Source organism: Erpetoichthys calabaricus, chromosome 10, assembly GCF_900747795.2.
Source record: "Erpetoichthys calabaricus chromosome 10, fErpCal1.3, whole genome shotgun sequence".
Classification (NCBI taxonomy): Eukaryota; Metazoa; Chordata; class Cladistia; order Polypteriformes; family Polypteridae; genus Erpetoichthys; species Erpetoichthys calabaricus.
Genome location: NC_041403.2, coordinates 145,103,634 through 145,119,901, shown reverse-complemented (window position 1 = coordinate 145,119,901; position 16,268 = coordinate 145,103,634). Strand labels below are relative to the sequence as shown.

Below are 16,268 nucleotides of genomic sequence, written 5' to 3'. Positions count from 1 at the left end.
TGCTTATAGAGGAATCGAAGCATTACGCACATCCGAATCTGTTCCTCAGAGAGTTGCGGTCAGTGCGGCTGATGGAACGGTCCTTATGGATGATACTGCAGTTGTGACCCACTTGGTTGGCTACTTTGAGCAGCTGTTTAAAGCTGATCCTCCGGCTAGGATGTTGGATATCTCTGGGTCCATGGTTCTTGAGGCTGATCCTCCAATTAGCTGTGAACTACCCAATCTCACTAAGATTTCACAGGTGGTGAACCAGCTGAGGACAGGGAAGGCTGAGGGGATCTATGGTATCCTGGGTGAACTTCTCCATGCTGCTGGTAAGGCTGTCCTGCTGGAATTGCAAGAAATCTTTGCTTCCATTTGTGATACCGGTGTCATCCCAACCGACTAGAAAACGGGACTTGTTGTCCCTATCTGGAAAGGGAAGGGTGATCACCTGGATTGCGGTAACTACAGGGTGATAACATTGCACTCAGCGCCAGGTAAGGTCCTGTCTCAATAGGATGCATGATCACTTGCTCACCTACCAGTGACCAGAGCAGTCTGGTTTAATACCTAAGAAGTATACCATCAATGGCACCCTGGCACTGAGGGTTCTCATACAGTGCAAACGTGAATATTAGTAGAGTTTCTTTGCAGCCTTTGTCGATTTTCGTAAAGTGTTTGACTCAGTTGATCGAGCTTCCCTGTGGAATATCCTGAGAGTTCGCAGGATCCCCTGTACACTGCTACTGTGAGTACTGTGCAGAGCTGAAGCAGAACCTGCGTTTTTCTCAATTGATTCTGGGGTTCGTCAGGGGTGTGTTCTTGCTCCTACTCTGTTCAGTGCTTACGTGGACTGGGTGTCGGGCAAGGTCGTGGGGTCCAGCAGCTGTGGGGCATCTGTGGGTGAAGAAAAATTCACTGATCTTGACTTTGTTGATGATGCTGTGAGTTGCGGAGTCAATGGAGGCTCTGATCAGGGCTCTTGAGAGACTGAGCAAGGAGTCTGAGTGTCTGGATAAAAACCAAGATCCAGGCCTTTAGTGACCTCTTAGGCATAGCCATCAGCAGTGTGTCTGTCTGCGGAGAGGTTTACTTACCTCGGCAGTGACATTCATGTCTCTGGTGACTCTTCCTATGAAGTCAGTAGACGGATTGGGAGAGAATGGGCGGCCATGAGATCACTGAAAAGGGGAGTGTGGCTCTCCCAATATTTATGTAAAAGGACGAAGTTCCAAGTCTTTAGAGTCCTGGTGATCCCTGTCTTGTTATATGGTTGCGAGACATGGACACTATCCAGTGACCTGAGACGAAGAATGTAATCCTTTGGTACTGTGTCTCTTTGGACAATCCTTTAGGCACCGCTGGTTTGACTTTGTGTCGAATGAGTGGTTGCTCACAGAGTCCTGAATGAGGCACGTTACCCGCATTGTGAGGGAGTGTCAGTTACGGAACTACAGCCATGTGGTGCAATTCCCCAAGGGTGATCCAGCTCACAGGTTCTTCATTGTTGAGGACCAAAGAGGCTAGACCTAGCCATGGGGATGAACTACATAACACCTGGCTGTGGTCAGATGGATGGTCATTTCTGGAGGGTGGGACTGGACTGTGTATCTGCCTGGGGGGGTTGGCAACCAGGATCCCGAGGTGTTTTCGTCAAGTGGTGATTGGGGCAATGCACTGTACTGGTGCATGCTCCCCAATCTGAATGACCTGAAGTAAACATTATTCACTTTGCAGAGAAATTCACTATGGGATATGAATTACAGTTAAATACCACAAAATATCCATTAATAATTATGTTCCCATAAGGAAAAATTCCCACATGAACTTAAGGGCGATCAACAGATACAGTATGAATGATTCCAGACAGCAAAAAGTTTGGCTTGTCCCTTCAATTGTCTTCAAGAAGTCAAAAAGTAAACATTTATACATATATTAGATGTTGTGCTGCTGTGCCTCATTAGCAGTTCAGTTCACATATTTGCTGCATCATATGCCTGTAGAGGCTACACAAAGTCCCCAGAAAACTATACAAATATACAGGTATAATTGAATCCTCCACCACACCTTTGGTGTAATACTCTGACTTGAAGTTGATTGATCCCTTGTTTGCACTGCTTTTGGGTTATTAAATGCTTGCTTTTCAGTTTGGTCTGTGAGCCAGTGTAATGTACAATCATACACAAATTTACAATAAATGATTGCCTTTTCATGGAAAGATAACTCAAAATTTAGGTTCTGTGTGTTTAAACAAGCTCACTTCAATACTCAGTTTCACTAAGTTGAAAAAATGAAAATTCCATGCCACAGCTACTGAAATGTGTTTTTCACCAAGAGCAGCTCACTAACAGTATCCATCCCCAAGTGCAACAAGATTCTTAAACGTAACTACTGGGAAAGTTCACCATTAACCTTCCTTATTTACAATACAAAATACATTCAGATCTTGAAAATGGGCAGGTGTGTTTCTTTCACAAACAGTGGTACCCAGTCCACAGTATATACAGTCCCGCTGGCTATAGACTTGTATTCTAACCAATTTATTAACTAGAAATTACTGTGGCTAAGGAAAATGACTATTTAATGAGACATTCTCCTCATTTCTTCTGTCAGTATTTCCAACCAGTTGTTGAACCTAGGGGGCACCACTGAGCCCCAACCCCCTGACACAAAAATGGGTTCAAATATATTTATTATCTACAATACCTTCTTCCACAAAACAATCTCAAATAACCAGGAGTTCTTTTCCTTCCCTGTTCTTCTTCAGACTCTTCTCCTGACTCCTCTTCCTCCAACAAATGATGCCCTCTTCCTTCTGATTCCAACTTAAATGAAGTGAGGCAGCGGACTCCTTTTATGTTGGACCTGAGAATGCTTCTTGTATCACGCTGTGTCCTTGCAGAAGCACTTCTGGGTCATAGAAAAAGCAGAAAGCAGTGCTCTCTGTTGATCCCCAGGGATCCCGATGGGGCTGCACATCTTTACTCCAAGTCCCAAGCTCCCCTGTGTGTATTCCAATTGGGTTACCGTATGAGGACCACTGCTACCTATTGTATGGGAGACGGAACCAATTCTGATTCTAGCTTCTCCTCAGTCCATCGATAAAAACACACTGGCCGGGTACAAATTTATTTTGTATGCCCTGCTGGCCAATTTGTGTGCATCATTGCACTGTCTTCACGTCTGAGTAATGGAACCTCCTCCAATCTGGCTGGGATGCATGTTCTCCCCCTACATGGTGTATATTGAACTTTTCTGAGAGAAATCAACTCTTGCTCGTGGTCACACAGTATCAGTAGTGGGATCTGAACCCCCAACCTCAGGGTTTAAAGTCCAAAGCCTTAAGCACTACATCACACTGCCTGCCTAAAATCATGTAGACACCATGGCCATTCAGGATCAGACTAGACACCCTGACCCAAACAGTGTCAATACCTAACAAAGCTTTACTTTTAGCTACCTTTGATTCCTTTCTCACAATTTCAGGTACAAAGTGGTAATATTTTACCATGACTGAAATCTAATAAGTCTAGTTGGTTTAATTACTGTAATTTCAAATATGGTTGTCTTTGAAAAGCAGATGACTAGCAACATTGGTTTCGTGAACAAAAACAAGGGAACGGCAGTTGAATAAGAAGATGTACTGTAGTGTGGGACATGTGAAATTAAGACACAACTTTCATGCTGCTTCTCCATCTTCTTTGATTGTATCAATGAATGTTCATTTTCCAAATTCCACCTTCTTTTCCAACAAAACTAATTTCTGATACAATGACAACATCTTACGGGCTGGCATGAACCAGTTAATCATGTGTGGGTGTGTTTCCATCAGGTAAGACAACAGATTTATATGGATTAGGACTCAACATGGTCATAGGCCTTAGACCTGAGCATATCAATACAGTAATCCCTCGCTATATCGCGCTTCGCCTTTCGCGGCTTCACTCCATCGCGGATTTTATATGTAAGCATATTTAAATATATAGCGCGGATTTTTTGCTGGTTCGCGGATTTCTGCGGACAATGGGTCTTTTAATTTCTGGTACATGCTTCCTCAGTTGGTTTGCCCAGTTGATTTTATACAAGGGACGCTATTGGCAGATGGCTGAGAAGCTACCCAGCTTACTTTTCTCTCTCTCTTGCGCTGACTTTCTCTGATCCTGACGTAGGGGGATTGAGCAGGGGGGCTGTTCGCACACCTAGACGATACGGACGCTCGTCTAAAAATGCTGAAAGATTATCTTCACGTTGCTATCTTTTGTGCAGCTACTTCCTGAAACGACATGCTGCACGGTGCTTCGCATACTTAAAAGCTCGAAGGGCACGTATTGATTTTTGATTGAAAAACAAACTCTGTCTCTCTCTCTCTCTCTCCCTGCTCCTGACGGAGGGGGTGTGAGCTGCCGCCTTCAACAGCTTTGTGCCGCGGTGCTTCGCATACTTAAAAGCCAAACAGCCCTATTGATTTGTTTGTTTTTCTCTATCTCTGTGACATGATCTGCTCCTGACACGCACTCCTTTGAAGAGGAAGATATGTTTGCATTCTTTTAATTGTGAGACGGAACTGTCATCTCTGTCTTGTCATGGAGCACAGTTTAAACTTTTGAAAAAGAGACAAATGTTTGTTTGCAGTGTTTGAAAAACGTTCCTGTCTCTCTACAACCTCCTGTGTTTCTGCGCAAATCTGTGACCCAAGCATGACAATATAAAAATAACCATATAAACATATGGTTTCTACTTCGCAAATTTTCTTATTTCGCGGGTGGCTCTGGAACGCAACCCCCGCGATGGAGGAGGGATTACTGTAATATCAAACCCATTGGGGTTTTCATGTGTAATAAGAAGACAAAATAGTCATGAAGTATTGTGGAGCCAGCCGGGAAAAAACATATTTTGCAAAATTCTTTTTAAATTAGGGATATGTGGTCTCAGAATAAAAAAAATTAAAAGTGGTGGTGGTGTCAGATGGTATTCTGTGCTACCCTCGGCCAAAAAACAGTGACTTCTTGATGATGTCTTCTATTATGTCATCTGGGACTTCTTCTTTTCTAAGAATGCTAATGGAAGGAACCATTATAGATGAGGTAACCCCTGCTCCAGTCTACTTGGTGCACAATTAAAGCAGTCTTCACAAGGCACTCAAGAAGACTGAATTTTAGAAGCACACAAATGAATATCATGGCAGTATGTAGACCACCACCGTAAACACCCAGCAGTGATCCTGAAGTCAAAAGGAGGCAGTTGCTAACTTAACCAAAATAGGCTAATTAAATATCTGTAGAGTAATGCATGTTTTGTAGTGATTCATCTACCAACTGTGCCATCAAGAGTGTTGAATTAGAACTCATAAAAGACCTGATAGAAAAGAAGAGCTTTACCTGGAATGGCAAATGATCTGTTCCTCCAAATTCACACAAAAGGGGGAATTAAAAGAACATGAAAGACCCCATAAATTCATAAATCCTTCCTGTTGGGTGTCAGCAACAATTGGTACATGACAATTGTGTATTGATGCAGTGTGTTTTTGTTGATACAGTTTTGGTTCTTTCATATGACTAGGACACAGTATGAATACAGAACAAAGTCTGATGGCACTAATGGACACATACAAGGTGCGATCCAAAAGTTCCCGGAATGCATTTATTCTGCAGCCAGAAGGGTTTGGTTATATCAATCGCCACTAGATAGCAGTTCAAGTTGTCCTTGAGAGCTGTTATCATGCGTTATAACGTGCGCAGTTGTTTTTCAAGTCGCGGTTCTCGTTTAAACTTTGTTGTGTTTGTGAAGGGTTGTTCGTGAAAATGATTGATTTGAAAGAGCAAAGAGTGTGTGTTAAATTCTGTTTTAAACTGGGAAAAACAGGAAAAGAAAGCCATGAAATGTTGCAACAAGCATTGTACAGGGATGTTCTAAGGCGTTTGCGAAATCGAATTCGCTGAACACGTCCTCAGATGTGGGCTGACAAGTCATTTCTTTTGCATCATGACAATGCACCAGATCACACATCTCTGATTGTGTGCGAATTTTTGGCTTCTACAAAGTTTACTGCCATTCCCCACCCTCCGTATTCCCCTTATTTAGCACAGTCTGATTTTTTTTTATTTCCTAAGATGAAGATGAGGCTCAAGGGACGTAGATTAGAGACGGTGGAGGAGATCTAAGCAGTAACAACTGACATCTTGAACACACTGACAAAAAACGACTTCCAGAGGTGCTTCGAAAGGTTGAAATCTCGCTGGGATTAGTATATCAACTCAGCGGGTGACTATTTTGAAGGAACTATTCACCATTAATTGTTATTTGGTGTGTATGCTTTTAAATAAATGCATTCCGGGAACTTTTGGATCACACCTCGTATAACATATGAGGGAGCTATCTCCTTATCAAAATGGTAGGAAAGTCCCAGAATGGTTAAGAATTCATCATAATTCACTGGCCTCTCTAATCACTTGTCTAACATCTGTGGGATGTGCCCTTTGGAATCAACAATGACCAACACATCTGTGCTGTACTTTTGACATCTTTTTTAAATAATAATGTGGCCATCTGATGTTTGTGGGTAGGACTGTAGCAGCCTAACTATGTAAGCATTCATTTTAAACAACAGGAGTCCTTGGAATGACAAACTGACACAGTAAAATGAGCCCACACACTGGCATAATAGGCAACACTTTACAAGTGGGAGTGGTAAAAGTGCACAAGACTTTACCATCCTGGTGTCCAACTGCTGGGCACATCTCTAGATGGACTCTGCTTTGCCTAAACATTATCTTCTTAGTATTCAGTGGGTCGAGTGAGGCCATTGTGTGTGTCGCATTGCCTCCACTCCTCGGGGCCCAGGCTGAGTAAATCTGAGACTTTTCGTGCCATGCTCTTTTTATGAGTGACTGACGCAACAGTAAAAAGCAAAAAATATGTCCTGGAAACATGAGGAACAAAAAAAAAAATGCTAATAAAAGTCTTGGCTAATAGGCTTGTGCTGGTTGAATTATCTCTGAAAGCCTCTTCTAGATCATGTTTCCACTTTGAAACCTGCAGCAATGAGTTAGGACTGTCTGTTCACTTTGTTCATTTCGTCTCAGTTACAAACGCATGCAATATCACAAATTAAAATAATGCAGTGGATGCCGAGTAGGCAAACAAGTTAAATGTGCCCCAGGCATTGCGGAATGGGCCCCTCTCCTGCTTAAGGGGCTCATTTTACCTGCCCCCTGCACATTATAGATTTGGAGTTAAGTCGGATCCTATTTTAAGATGTTCACGGGGATCTGAAATCAGGGGTTGCGCTACATAGAAACAATCCTAATGGCTGGGCAGGAGGTCTGCACAAGGCAGAATGAGAGACAAGAAACCAGAGCAAGTACAAGGAGGAATCTGGGGGAGTGCAACCATTGATGGCTGGGAAGTAGAGAGATAAATTTAAAAAGGCGTCATCTCCCCTTAACTACCAAAAACATTCGGAGTTTTACATATTCTAATGACAATTTGGCAATTGACAAATGCATTAAAATTGTCCAATACTTTAGCTTTCCTCTGCATAGCTCTTTAGTTTACAGTCCTCCTACTGTCATCTGCAGCACTGATAGACTAAAATCAATTTTTGCTTCCAAGTGAAAACAACACATTTTTTCCAAGTCTTCCTTTTCTTCTTCTTTCCTGTAAAACACTCCCCCTTTTAATTCAATATGACTATTCAAATTGGACCGCTAAAGGTATGGCAAGAGAAAAAAGGAAAAAAAAAGAACAAAGGATCTCTCAGATTGTCTTTTCTAAGCCCACTCAAGTTCAATTAATGGCAGATAAAATGTCACAGGGTGCTATTATCTGTCTTGTTCTTTTAATCATAAACGTGTATCGTTAAATCATCGTTCCAAAACAAACCAAGATCTTGTTTCATCTTTTTCATAATAGCACACAAATTCTGATCTGCCAATGATAATCTTAATGGTGATGAATAAAAATTTCCACTGTGAATGTGGCAGTCAGACGATCAGGGCTGACAAACTGGACGGAGTTCTTTAATTTTAACCAAGGAGTCTCTTGCAATAAATAATCACCTGAGCTTTTCTTGAAGGCTTTCTTTTGAGCTAACTTGATTGAACTTTATGGAAGGATGATATTTAATGGGTGAAAAGGAGCAGAGGACACTGGGAGGGACCCCAGTCCATTACAGGTTCGATTGGGAAATATAACATATGTACTGTGATGGACGGCCGGGGCACTCATGGACTAGAAGGATGAGGGAAGGCAGCTACTTGACGACACTGCTTCCCCCAAAAACACTAGATGGCAGCTTCCCTGGAGTGCAGTGGTACCCCAGATTCCCGCAGGGCACTATGGGACATGGAGTTCGGACATACAGGTCTGATGGGTGCCACCAGGAGGAGCTGTCAAAGGACCTGGAGACATTTATTTTATTGTTGCCCAAAAGTACAAGGTAGTCACGAGGATAGAAGCCCCGAAGTACTTCTGGGCTGAAGGTAATCCCTGTTCTTTATTAAATACCAAAGTGCCAGCCAGTGACGTGGTCGGAAGAACAGAAGCACTTCCGGGTCAAGGACTATATAAAGGATAAAGGACTGGTGGAGACCCAGCAAGGGAGCCAGAGTTGGTTTGACAGAGCTTGCTGGGAGGCATGGAGGAGAAATTAGTGATTAGTTGTGCTGACATATTGCTGTTTATTGTGGTTGCGGTGCTTTGGAGGCACTATAAAAAGAAGTAAAAATAGTCTTAGTGCTTTTAACCTGTGTCCTGTTTCCATCATATGTTTAATTCAGTTTCCTATCTTCGAAAAATATTGCCTTTTGTAGTAGCTAGTTTCTGGCTAAAGGAGCTAGCTCTATAGACCCTGCAGTGTTTTAGGTTTAGCTTTCACTAAAAACTTTCTGCATTAGTAACGAGACATGAAGTCTAGAGGCCCTGATTTTCAGTATTAAAATGAGGACCATCTTTTTTTTTTTTTTAATTACACATATTTGCACTTCCAGTTCGGGTTTTTCACACTCAAGGCTATGCAGAACAAGTCAGTGATGATATATGGAAAGTCCAGTGTCTTTTGCTCATTTATTTAGCTCAGAATGGAGCTAATCGACACCTTGATGTTTAACCATTGAAGAAGAGGTCTGACGATGCCAAATTTGAAAAAGCCACGGTGGCAGCTTTACATGTGTACAGAAGAGGCAGAAGTATGATGCTGCTGTTTCAAAAAAGCAGTGTCCTGATGCAAAAAGAACAGATAGGGTTTAAATGTTTTTTTTTTCAGTTATTTTGCCGGTTTGGTCCTTTTCAACAAAAACCTGGATGCACAGTGGTTAGCACTGTGTGTAGTTTGATTGTTCTTTCTGTGTTATTGTGGTTTGTCCTTTTTCACCTAAAAGTGATTTGATTCTAAACTTGATGTGTTGCTCTTTCAATTTAGGAAGTGCATAGCCAATATATTATCCTGGGCAGCAGGCGGCTACTTACCATTTAAAACTGTCTTATAGTATTTTGTCAGATCATGATGATTTTATAGGGTGTGATAATAATCTGATGCCAATTGAGACAGACCGGGCACAGTATTTCATTATTTGGTTTGATGATTTGTGATGCGGACAGAGCATAAACTTGCACCCGTGGTAATCATTAGCAAAGGCAAGACACATATAACTAGTTAGGTAAGTTAATAAGAGACAAGTCTGTAGACATAAAGGGGAATTCTGGTATAGCCCACCAAACATTTCATGCCAAAAGAGCAAACCATTACACACACACATGACTGTTAATTTGGGCAGAAGCCTATCCAACAAGAAAGGTGCAAATGCAGAAAATACATTACACACAAACAACCACACTTACTCACGCTGGGGTCAGTGTAGAATTGGTAATCCATCTAAAAACATGTTTCTTTAGGTATGTCGAAGAAACCCACAGCTCCCAATTAAAAAAGAAAAACTGATGCAGTCATTTGTGAGAATATGCACACTAGACACGGACCTGGAATGAAATTCAAAACAAGGACGCTGACATCATGAGCCAAGAGTGCTAATCACTGAGCCACTTTTTTTGCCCTGCAGAGATACACAATAATTTTAATAAGTATGTTTTATTTACAAATTAAAATAAATAAATTACCTGATTAGTATAAGTAAATGAAAAAGTGTTAAGGTCAAGTTACGGCCCCATGGCATCAAAGAAGAGGGGAACAAAGCTTCAATGTATACTAGAGGCAATAAAACTCGAGCCATTAGGAACTGCAAGTCTGAGGTCAAAGGGCTACTTAAGACCTCCGTGTGCATTCCGCAACATACTGTGTGACCTTGTATCTATGATTTTGATGGAATATGACACAGGTCTGGCACTGCGTCTGTTACTAGTGATGGTGATTTTGAAGTCCTATCGTATTTAAGGTCAAGAAGAGTAACTTGATTAAAATATTAGCAATGCTGGGAGCCTGAGAAGACAAAGACAAGCAATCATACTAATGGTTATGTACCCCATTAAAATGACCCAGAACATGAGTCATCGTCCAGTTTTCCCTTGCATTTCTAAAAGATCACTGTTATCTGATCAATTAAACATTTCACAACAGATTCCCAAGATTTGGTTTAGGGAAAAAAATCCATGTTGCACTATTATCAAATCAGATTGCTGATCCCCCCCATGTTTCTGGCCTTTTCTACTATTTGTAGGTTTTCCTATCTTGTAATGAGAAACAAAGGCTACGCGGTCAACAAGCTCATTTTAGTGAGTTCTGTGTTGCTAAATCAGTCGACACTGCTGTGTAGCACTCCATCTTTTTGTGGTACCAAGACCAACAGGACCCATTCTCCATTGTACTCCTATGCTAGTAACTCCACACGATAACTCTTACTTAATCCTACTCCAGAACTTTAGGAAAATAATTGTTTTTTATATTACTGAAATATATTTAATTACACAGCAGTTCTGCTCAGTTTTAAGTATAATTCAACATCTTATTCAAAAACAAAGAATAATCTTTCTTCAAAAACATAAAGTATGTTTTAGGTCTATTATGCCTGCTTTCAATATCTTTAATACCAGCCATGTCCCGTGGCTCCGCCCATGTAGTGGTGAAACAGGACAGTGAGGAGGGCCCTGCCCGGCTCCCCACTCCTGACGTCACACTTCCCCCTCCCCTCGGCCCCCAGCCTCTGTCTCGGATTAGCATGAATATATCACTCCTGCAAGCAAACTATGATTCTTATAGTGATGAGAGAAGTTGTAAAATCAACCGCAATGATCAAGCAAATTCTAGAAAGAAACCCGAACTAAATCTGTTAAGTAGTTCTCTCGTTTGCTAGGTAAGCGGAGGTAAGAAACACCCCGAGGCTGGCGTGTCAGTGAGGAGGGCCCCGTCCCCCTCCCCTTGGTCCACTGGGTGTCTCTCGGATTTGTGCAAATAAATCGGTACCACAAGCAATCTATGATACATAGCGCAACGAGAGAAGTCGCAAAAATCCACCGGAATGTTCAAGCAAATTATAGAATAAAACCCGAACTAAATCGGTTAAGTAGTTCTCTCGTTCGCTAGTTAAGCAGAGGTAAGGAACACCCAAAGGCTGGCACGTGAGTGAGGAGGGCCCCGTCCCCCTCCCCTCGGGCCAATGCGTGTCTCTCAGATTCGCGCAAATAAATCAGTACCACAAGTGAACTATGATACATAGCGCAACGAGAGAAGTCGCAAAAATCCACCGGAATGTTCAAGAAAATTATAGAAAAAAACCCGAACTAAATTCGTTAAGTAGTTCTCTCATGAAAATGGACAGACAGACAGACATTGGATGTTATATATAGAGAGATTACGTTGTTCGGATTTTGTTGTTAAAGTGTTAAAAAAGCTTAGGAAATGCAGATAAAGGCTTCCTGCTTCGATAATTCATAACAAGGACAAATTCCTTAAATGTGCTGTACGTACATCTTACAAATGCTGGTGCTTATGGGTGAAAACTGCTTACCTCCAGGACAACGTTTCTTCATCCTGCAGCGCCTGCTCTCTGAGACATGGGTGCATTTAGGTGATTCTTCTCCCAGCCCCTCTTGGGGGCCTTTAGTCCGCTCTTGCATTCCCCATCGGAAGCCACATGTCTGTCCATTTTTTGTGCAAATACCCCAATCGCTCCACTTTCCCGCCTGGCAACCTTCTAGAGAAAGGATATCAATAAAAATTGTATGTGATGGCTTTCTTTTTTTGAAATTAAATAAATATGCCTTCATATCATCACATAAAAATGATATAGGTTGATAAGTCTCAAATAAAATACATAGGCACAGATGTCATACATGCTAAATTTACAATTCCAAGCTTTCTAAAGTGCCGCATCTCCATGAAAATCAATGTATTATACAGTACAGTATGTCCATCAGTTATTCTTAACCTGTTAATTCTATTTGAAGATCATAGAGTGAAGGAGCACAATGTGGCAGCATCCAGAACAAGACAGGAATAGGGCAACCTCACTCATCCATTACCATTCATTTGTCCGGGAACAATTTAGAATCATTAAGCAAACTAAGATGCACACTCTTAGGGGGTCTGTACCAATCAACCACTGTGTTAACTGCATATATTGTTAGTTTGTGCTTTTATCATTCAATCTTATGTGCACTCCTGGAGACACTAAACACAACAGACATGGAATTATAACAAGCAGCAGGGTGGTGATTCCACTTACCAACACATTCAGACAAATGTGGTGAAGTACCTTCTGGACACATTACCAGACATTTCCCCTTAAACAGATGAAAACCCCCTTTACATTTCATGCAGAAATCTTTACTGAAGCAGCTCTCACAGTTGGAGGTCTTGCAGCCTAAAAGTAAACGAAAGAACAGTGATTTGATTATCAATATATCATTGTTTCTGTGTGATAGATTGAATAATAATAATAATGCATCTTATTTAGATAGTACCTTCATGTTGCTTAGCACCAGCAGTCCATGTTTTAAAAAGAACACAGACTAACACAAGGAATACACATTTTTAAACAGTTCTCATATAGTGCCTTTTCAATGAAAACACCAGAGAAAAATCAACGAAGCTCCGTATAGCATAGTTAATGTCAGAGTATACTTTTTAAGCTGTCTCTTTATGGAAAAGAAAGCAGTCTTTCATCACAGAGCACCTTCATCACTGGCCATTGACCACATGTGACAAACACACTGAAAGATTTTATGAAACTGACTTCCTTTTGATAGCAAATGATTTGTTATACTGACACTGGCCTAAACAATTTTAATCTGTGACTTGATGAATTGACTGAGACTGGATTTCATTTAAAACTTGAAAAATATCACAAGGTAGCCTGAAGGAAATTAGTCTAAAATGTCTTGTTCTTCTGGTTATTCATCGTAAACAGGCAGGAAAAATGGCAAGTCAATAACCTCACAGTTTAATTTATGAGCTTGCACAGTATGCTGGCACATTAAACAATATTTAATGTAATGCAATGGCTGTTCATTAAGTTAATAAGCAAATAATAAAAACGTGGCATGGTGACACAATGGTTAGTGCTGCTGTCTCACAAAATCAGAGTTATGAGTTAAAACTCCTGCGGTGGGTTGGCACCCTGCCCGGGATTGGTTCCTGCCTTGTGCCCTGTGTTGGCTGGAATTGGCTCCAGCAGACCCCCGTGACCCTGTGTTCGGATTCAGCAGGTTGGAAAATGGATGGATGGATGGAGTTAAAACTCGCTGCCCATCTGTGTGGTTTGTATGTTTTCCCAATGTACCTTTTCTCTTGGTCCCCTTATTTTTGCTCTTATATCCTAAAGATGTAAATTTTAAGCTAGCTCTCAAATCCAAAATCTAAATTGGGCTACCTTTGCATTCAAGTTTGAAATCTTAGTACCTTGACTCAGTGCTATATATACAACAACAAAATTATTAAAACTGCTAATATGACATGTATTTTTATATTGTAAATACTTTTACATCAGCTTATTTTGCTGAAACATGGAAATAAACTTAAAAAGCTTATTCACAAAATCACTTTAACAGGAATCAACAGCTAAAACCCTGGGTATGTCAAAGTTTCATTGTATCATTTGAATTTATAATCTGGGATAATGGACTTCCGAGGAGGGGAATACACTTATTCCTGTGAATAAACAACATTGCCATCGTGTTTAAACTAAATGTAAGACTGCAAACTGATGAAACTCCCCTGTGATGCTACAATCTATATAATGGCAAAAGTAGACTACAGTAGTGTGATACGTATATCTAAAACTCACTGTGCAGGATCACATTCAGGTCTATAAATGAAATCAGTTAAGATACAAGTTGCTATAATAAAAATAGCTTTCAGATTTTATACAGAAAGAGTAAAGACCACCCACCAGACGTCTCTTTTCCCAGTGTATTATCTATTCCACTCAACCTCCATGACAAACACAAGCAGGAGAATCAGCTATTAAATACTGCAATTGTTTTTGAAAGACTACATCATTTTTTTGAAGATGAAGGCATCATTTTTCCTTTGCTGTGTATGCATTAATAATATGCAAACATCAATCATTTATTTAATTATTTTTCCAAAATAAAAAAACGGCACTTAAATCACGTTTCATTGCCTGAATGACTTCAATGTTTACTTTAACTGCTTTTCGTTTGTTGTTATTTTTCCTTAACTAAAACCTAAACCACAACGTAACTAAGGGGAAATTTGTACTTGCTTTTGTCGGAAAAAATTCATCCTTTACTCATGAGCTGTTAAAAAAGACACCACTTCCCATGATACTTACTATGATGGACTTTGGTCATCCATCAGAATTCCTTCAACTGTAGTATACATCACACACTGAACGAAACCAGTGGGAATTATGGGTAAGTGTCAGGCCAGGAAACATTTCTTCAGATTGTGGCAAGAGGCTGGTGGTCAAACCCAGCCGGGACGTCTGGAAGGACCGGGAGGCAGACTATTCGCTCCCCAGGCCATGAGAGGGCAACTGCCCTGGATAGTGTGGGGACCAAGGGGACGGAGTGTGGAAGCTCAAACCCATTGGGGCCCATGGCCACCGCCAGGGGGCTCCCTGAGTCTTATATATCCCCGGGATATCTGCACTTCCGCCACACCTGGGAGGGATGATGGAGGACCTTCCAGAGATGCCCGGAGTGCTTCCAGTAGCACATCCTGGTGATTATAAAAGGGCTGCCTTCCTACAGTCGGAGAGCCAGAGTCGGGTGCAGGAGGAGGACAAAGCTCCAGAGGAAGAGAAGAAAGGTGGCCCCACGGACGTTTAAAGGCCCATGTGAGGGTGACTGATGCTGGGCACTATGTGTGTGTGGGGTCTAAAGTGTAAATAAACCGTTTTATAGAAGTTTTATAGAACTGCTGGTGTCTGTCTGATGGTGTTCGGGCTTCCTCTCACAACATAAATGGTGATGTAGTCAGTGGCGTAGCTAGGATTGGGTGGAGGGGACGGTCTGCCCCGGGCGGCACATTTTTGGGGGCGGCATTATTGGTCAAAAGCCTCAGTAGAATTTGTGTGTAAGCAGCAGGGTTCTAAAAAATATCACTCATGAATGAAAAAAGTAAAATTCTCAGATTTAAATCCACAAATGCTTCAAAAATAATTTTCAGACTGTCCTTCTATGATGGCATCAGACACAGCAGTTGAAATTTATGAGGCAATAACAAAAATAAATATAAACATTACACCGATAATAATTACTAGTAAGATAAACAACTAATTTACAATTTATAATTTTGTTTCATTATCAATCCGAATGCATTCTTGCTCATCTCCACCTCTCACTTGTACACTACACTGGTTCTGGTTTTTGCAGCTTAATTATATTAAACTAATAATTAGAACACGGCTTATCAGTGTGTCTATACTATATTCTTGTCCAGTTGATACTTATAAATAATTATATGTGAAAAATTATTGCTGTTTAATGAATAAATATATGCAAAATTTATCTTAATTTTTCTCTATACGTCATTTTAATTTTCTATATAAATAGGTTAACATATTCAGATATGTTGGAGGGCAGCAAATTGAAGCACCGGCCGGCCTTGAGCGGCATGAACTCGAGCTATGCCACTGGATGTAGTTGAAATGAAAACCTTGATTACTTGGAAAAAGTATTTGAATGAGATTTAGTGGCAAATTTTCTATTAGCTAACTAAATTAGTTTTATGAACTTAGCTGTACCAAACAGCTGAAACTTTCAATGAACACAATTTAACAGAAAAAATATTCATTATATTTTCTTCTAAAATGTTTCCAAGGAAATCCAAACAAAAACTAACTGTACAAGGGTGCCAGGGGATTTCT

The 16,268-nt window shown here is 40.8% G+C and overlaps 1 protein-coding gene across 1 annotated transcript in view; it reads right to left on the bottom strand.

Moving 5' to 3' along the window:
• Positions 1-16,268, bottom strand: part of rspo4 (R-spondin 4) — a 182,054-nt gene that overhangs the window by 57,298 nt on the left and 108,488 nt on the right. Inside the window, exons 3-4 of the mRNA XM_028810517.2 lie at positions 12,660-12,797; positions 11,943-12,128 (exon numbers count right to left, since the gene is read on the bottom strand). Coding sequence (XP_028666350.2) covers positions 11,943-12,128; positions 12,660-12,797 — 324 coding nt within the window. The remainder of the gene's footprint in view (positions 1-11,942; positions 12,129-12,659; positions 12,798-16,268) is intronic.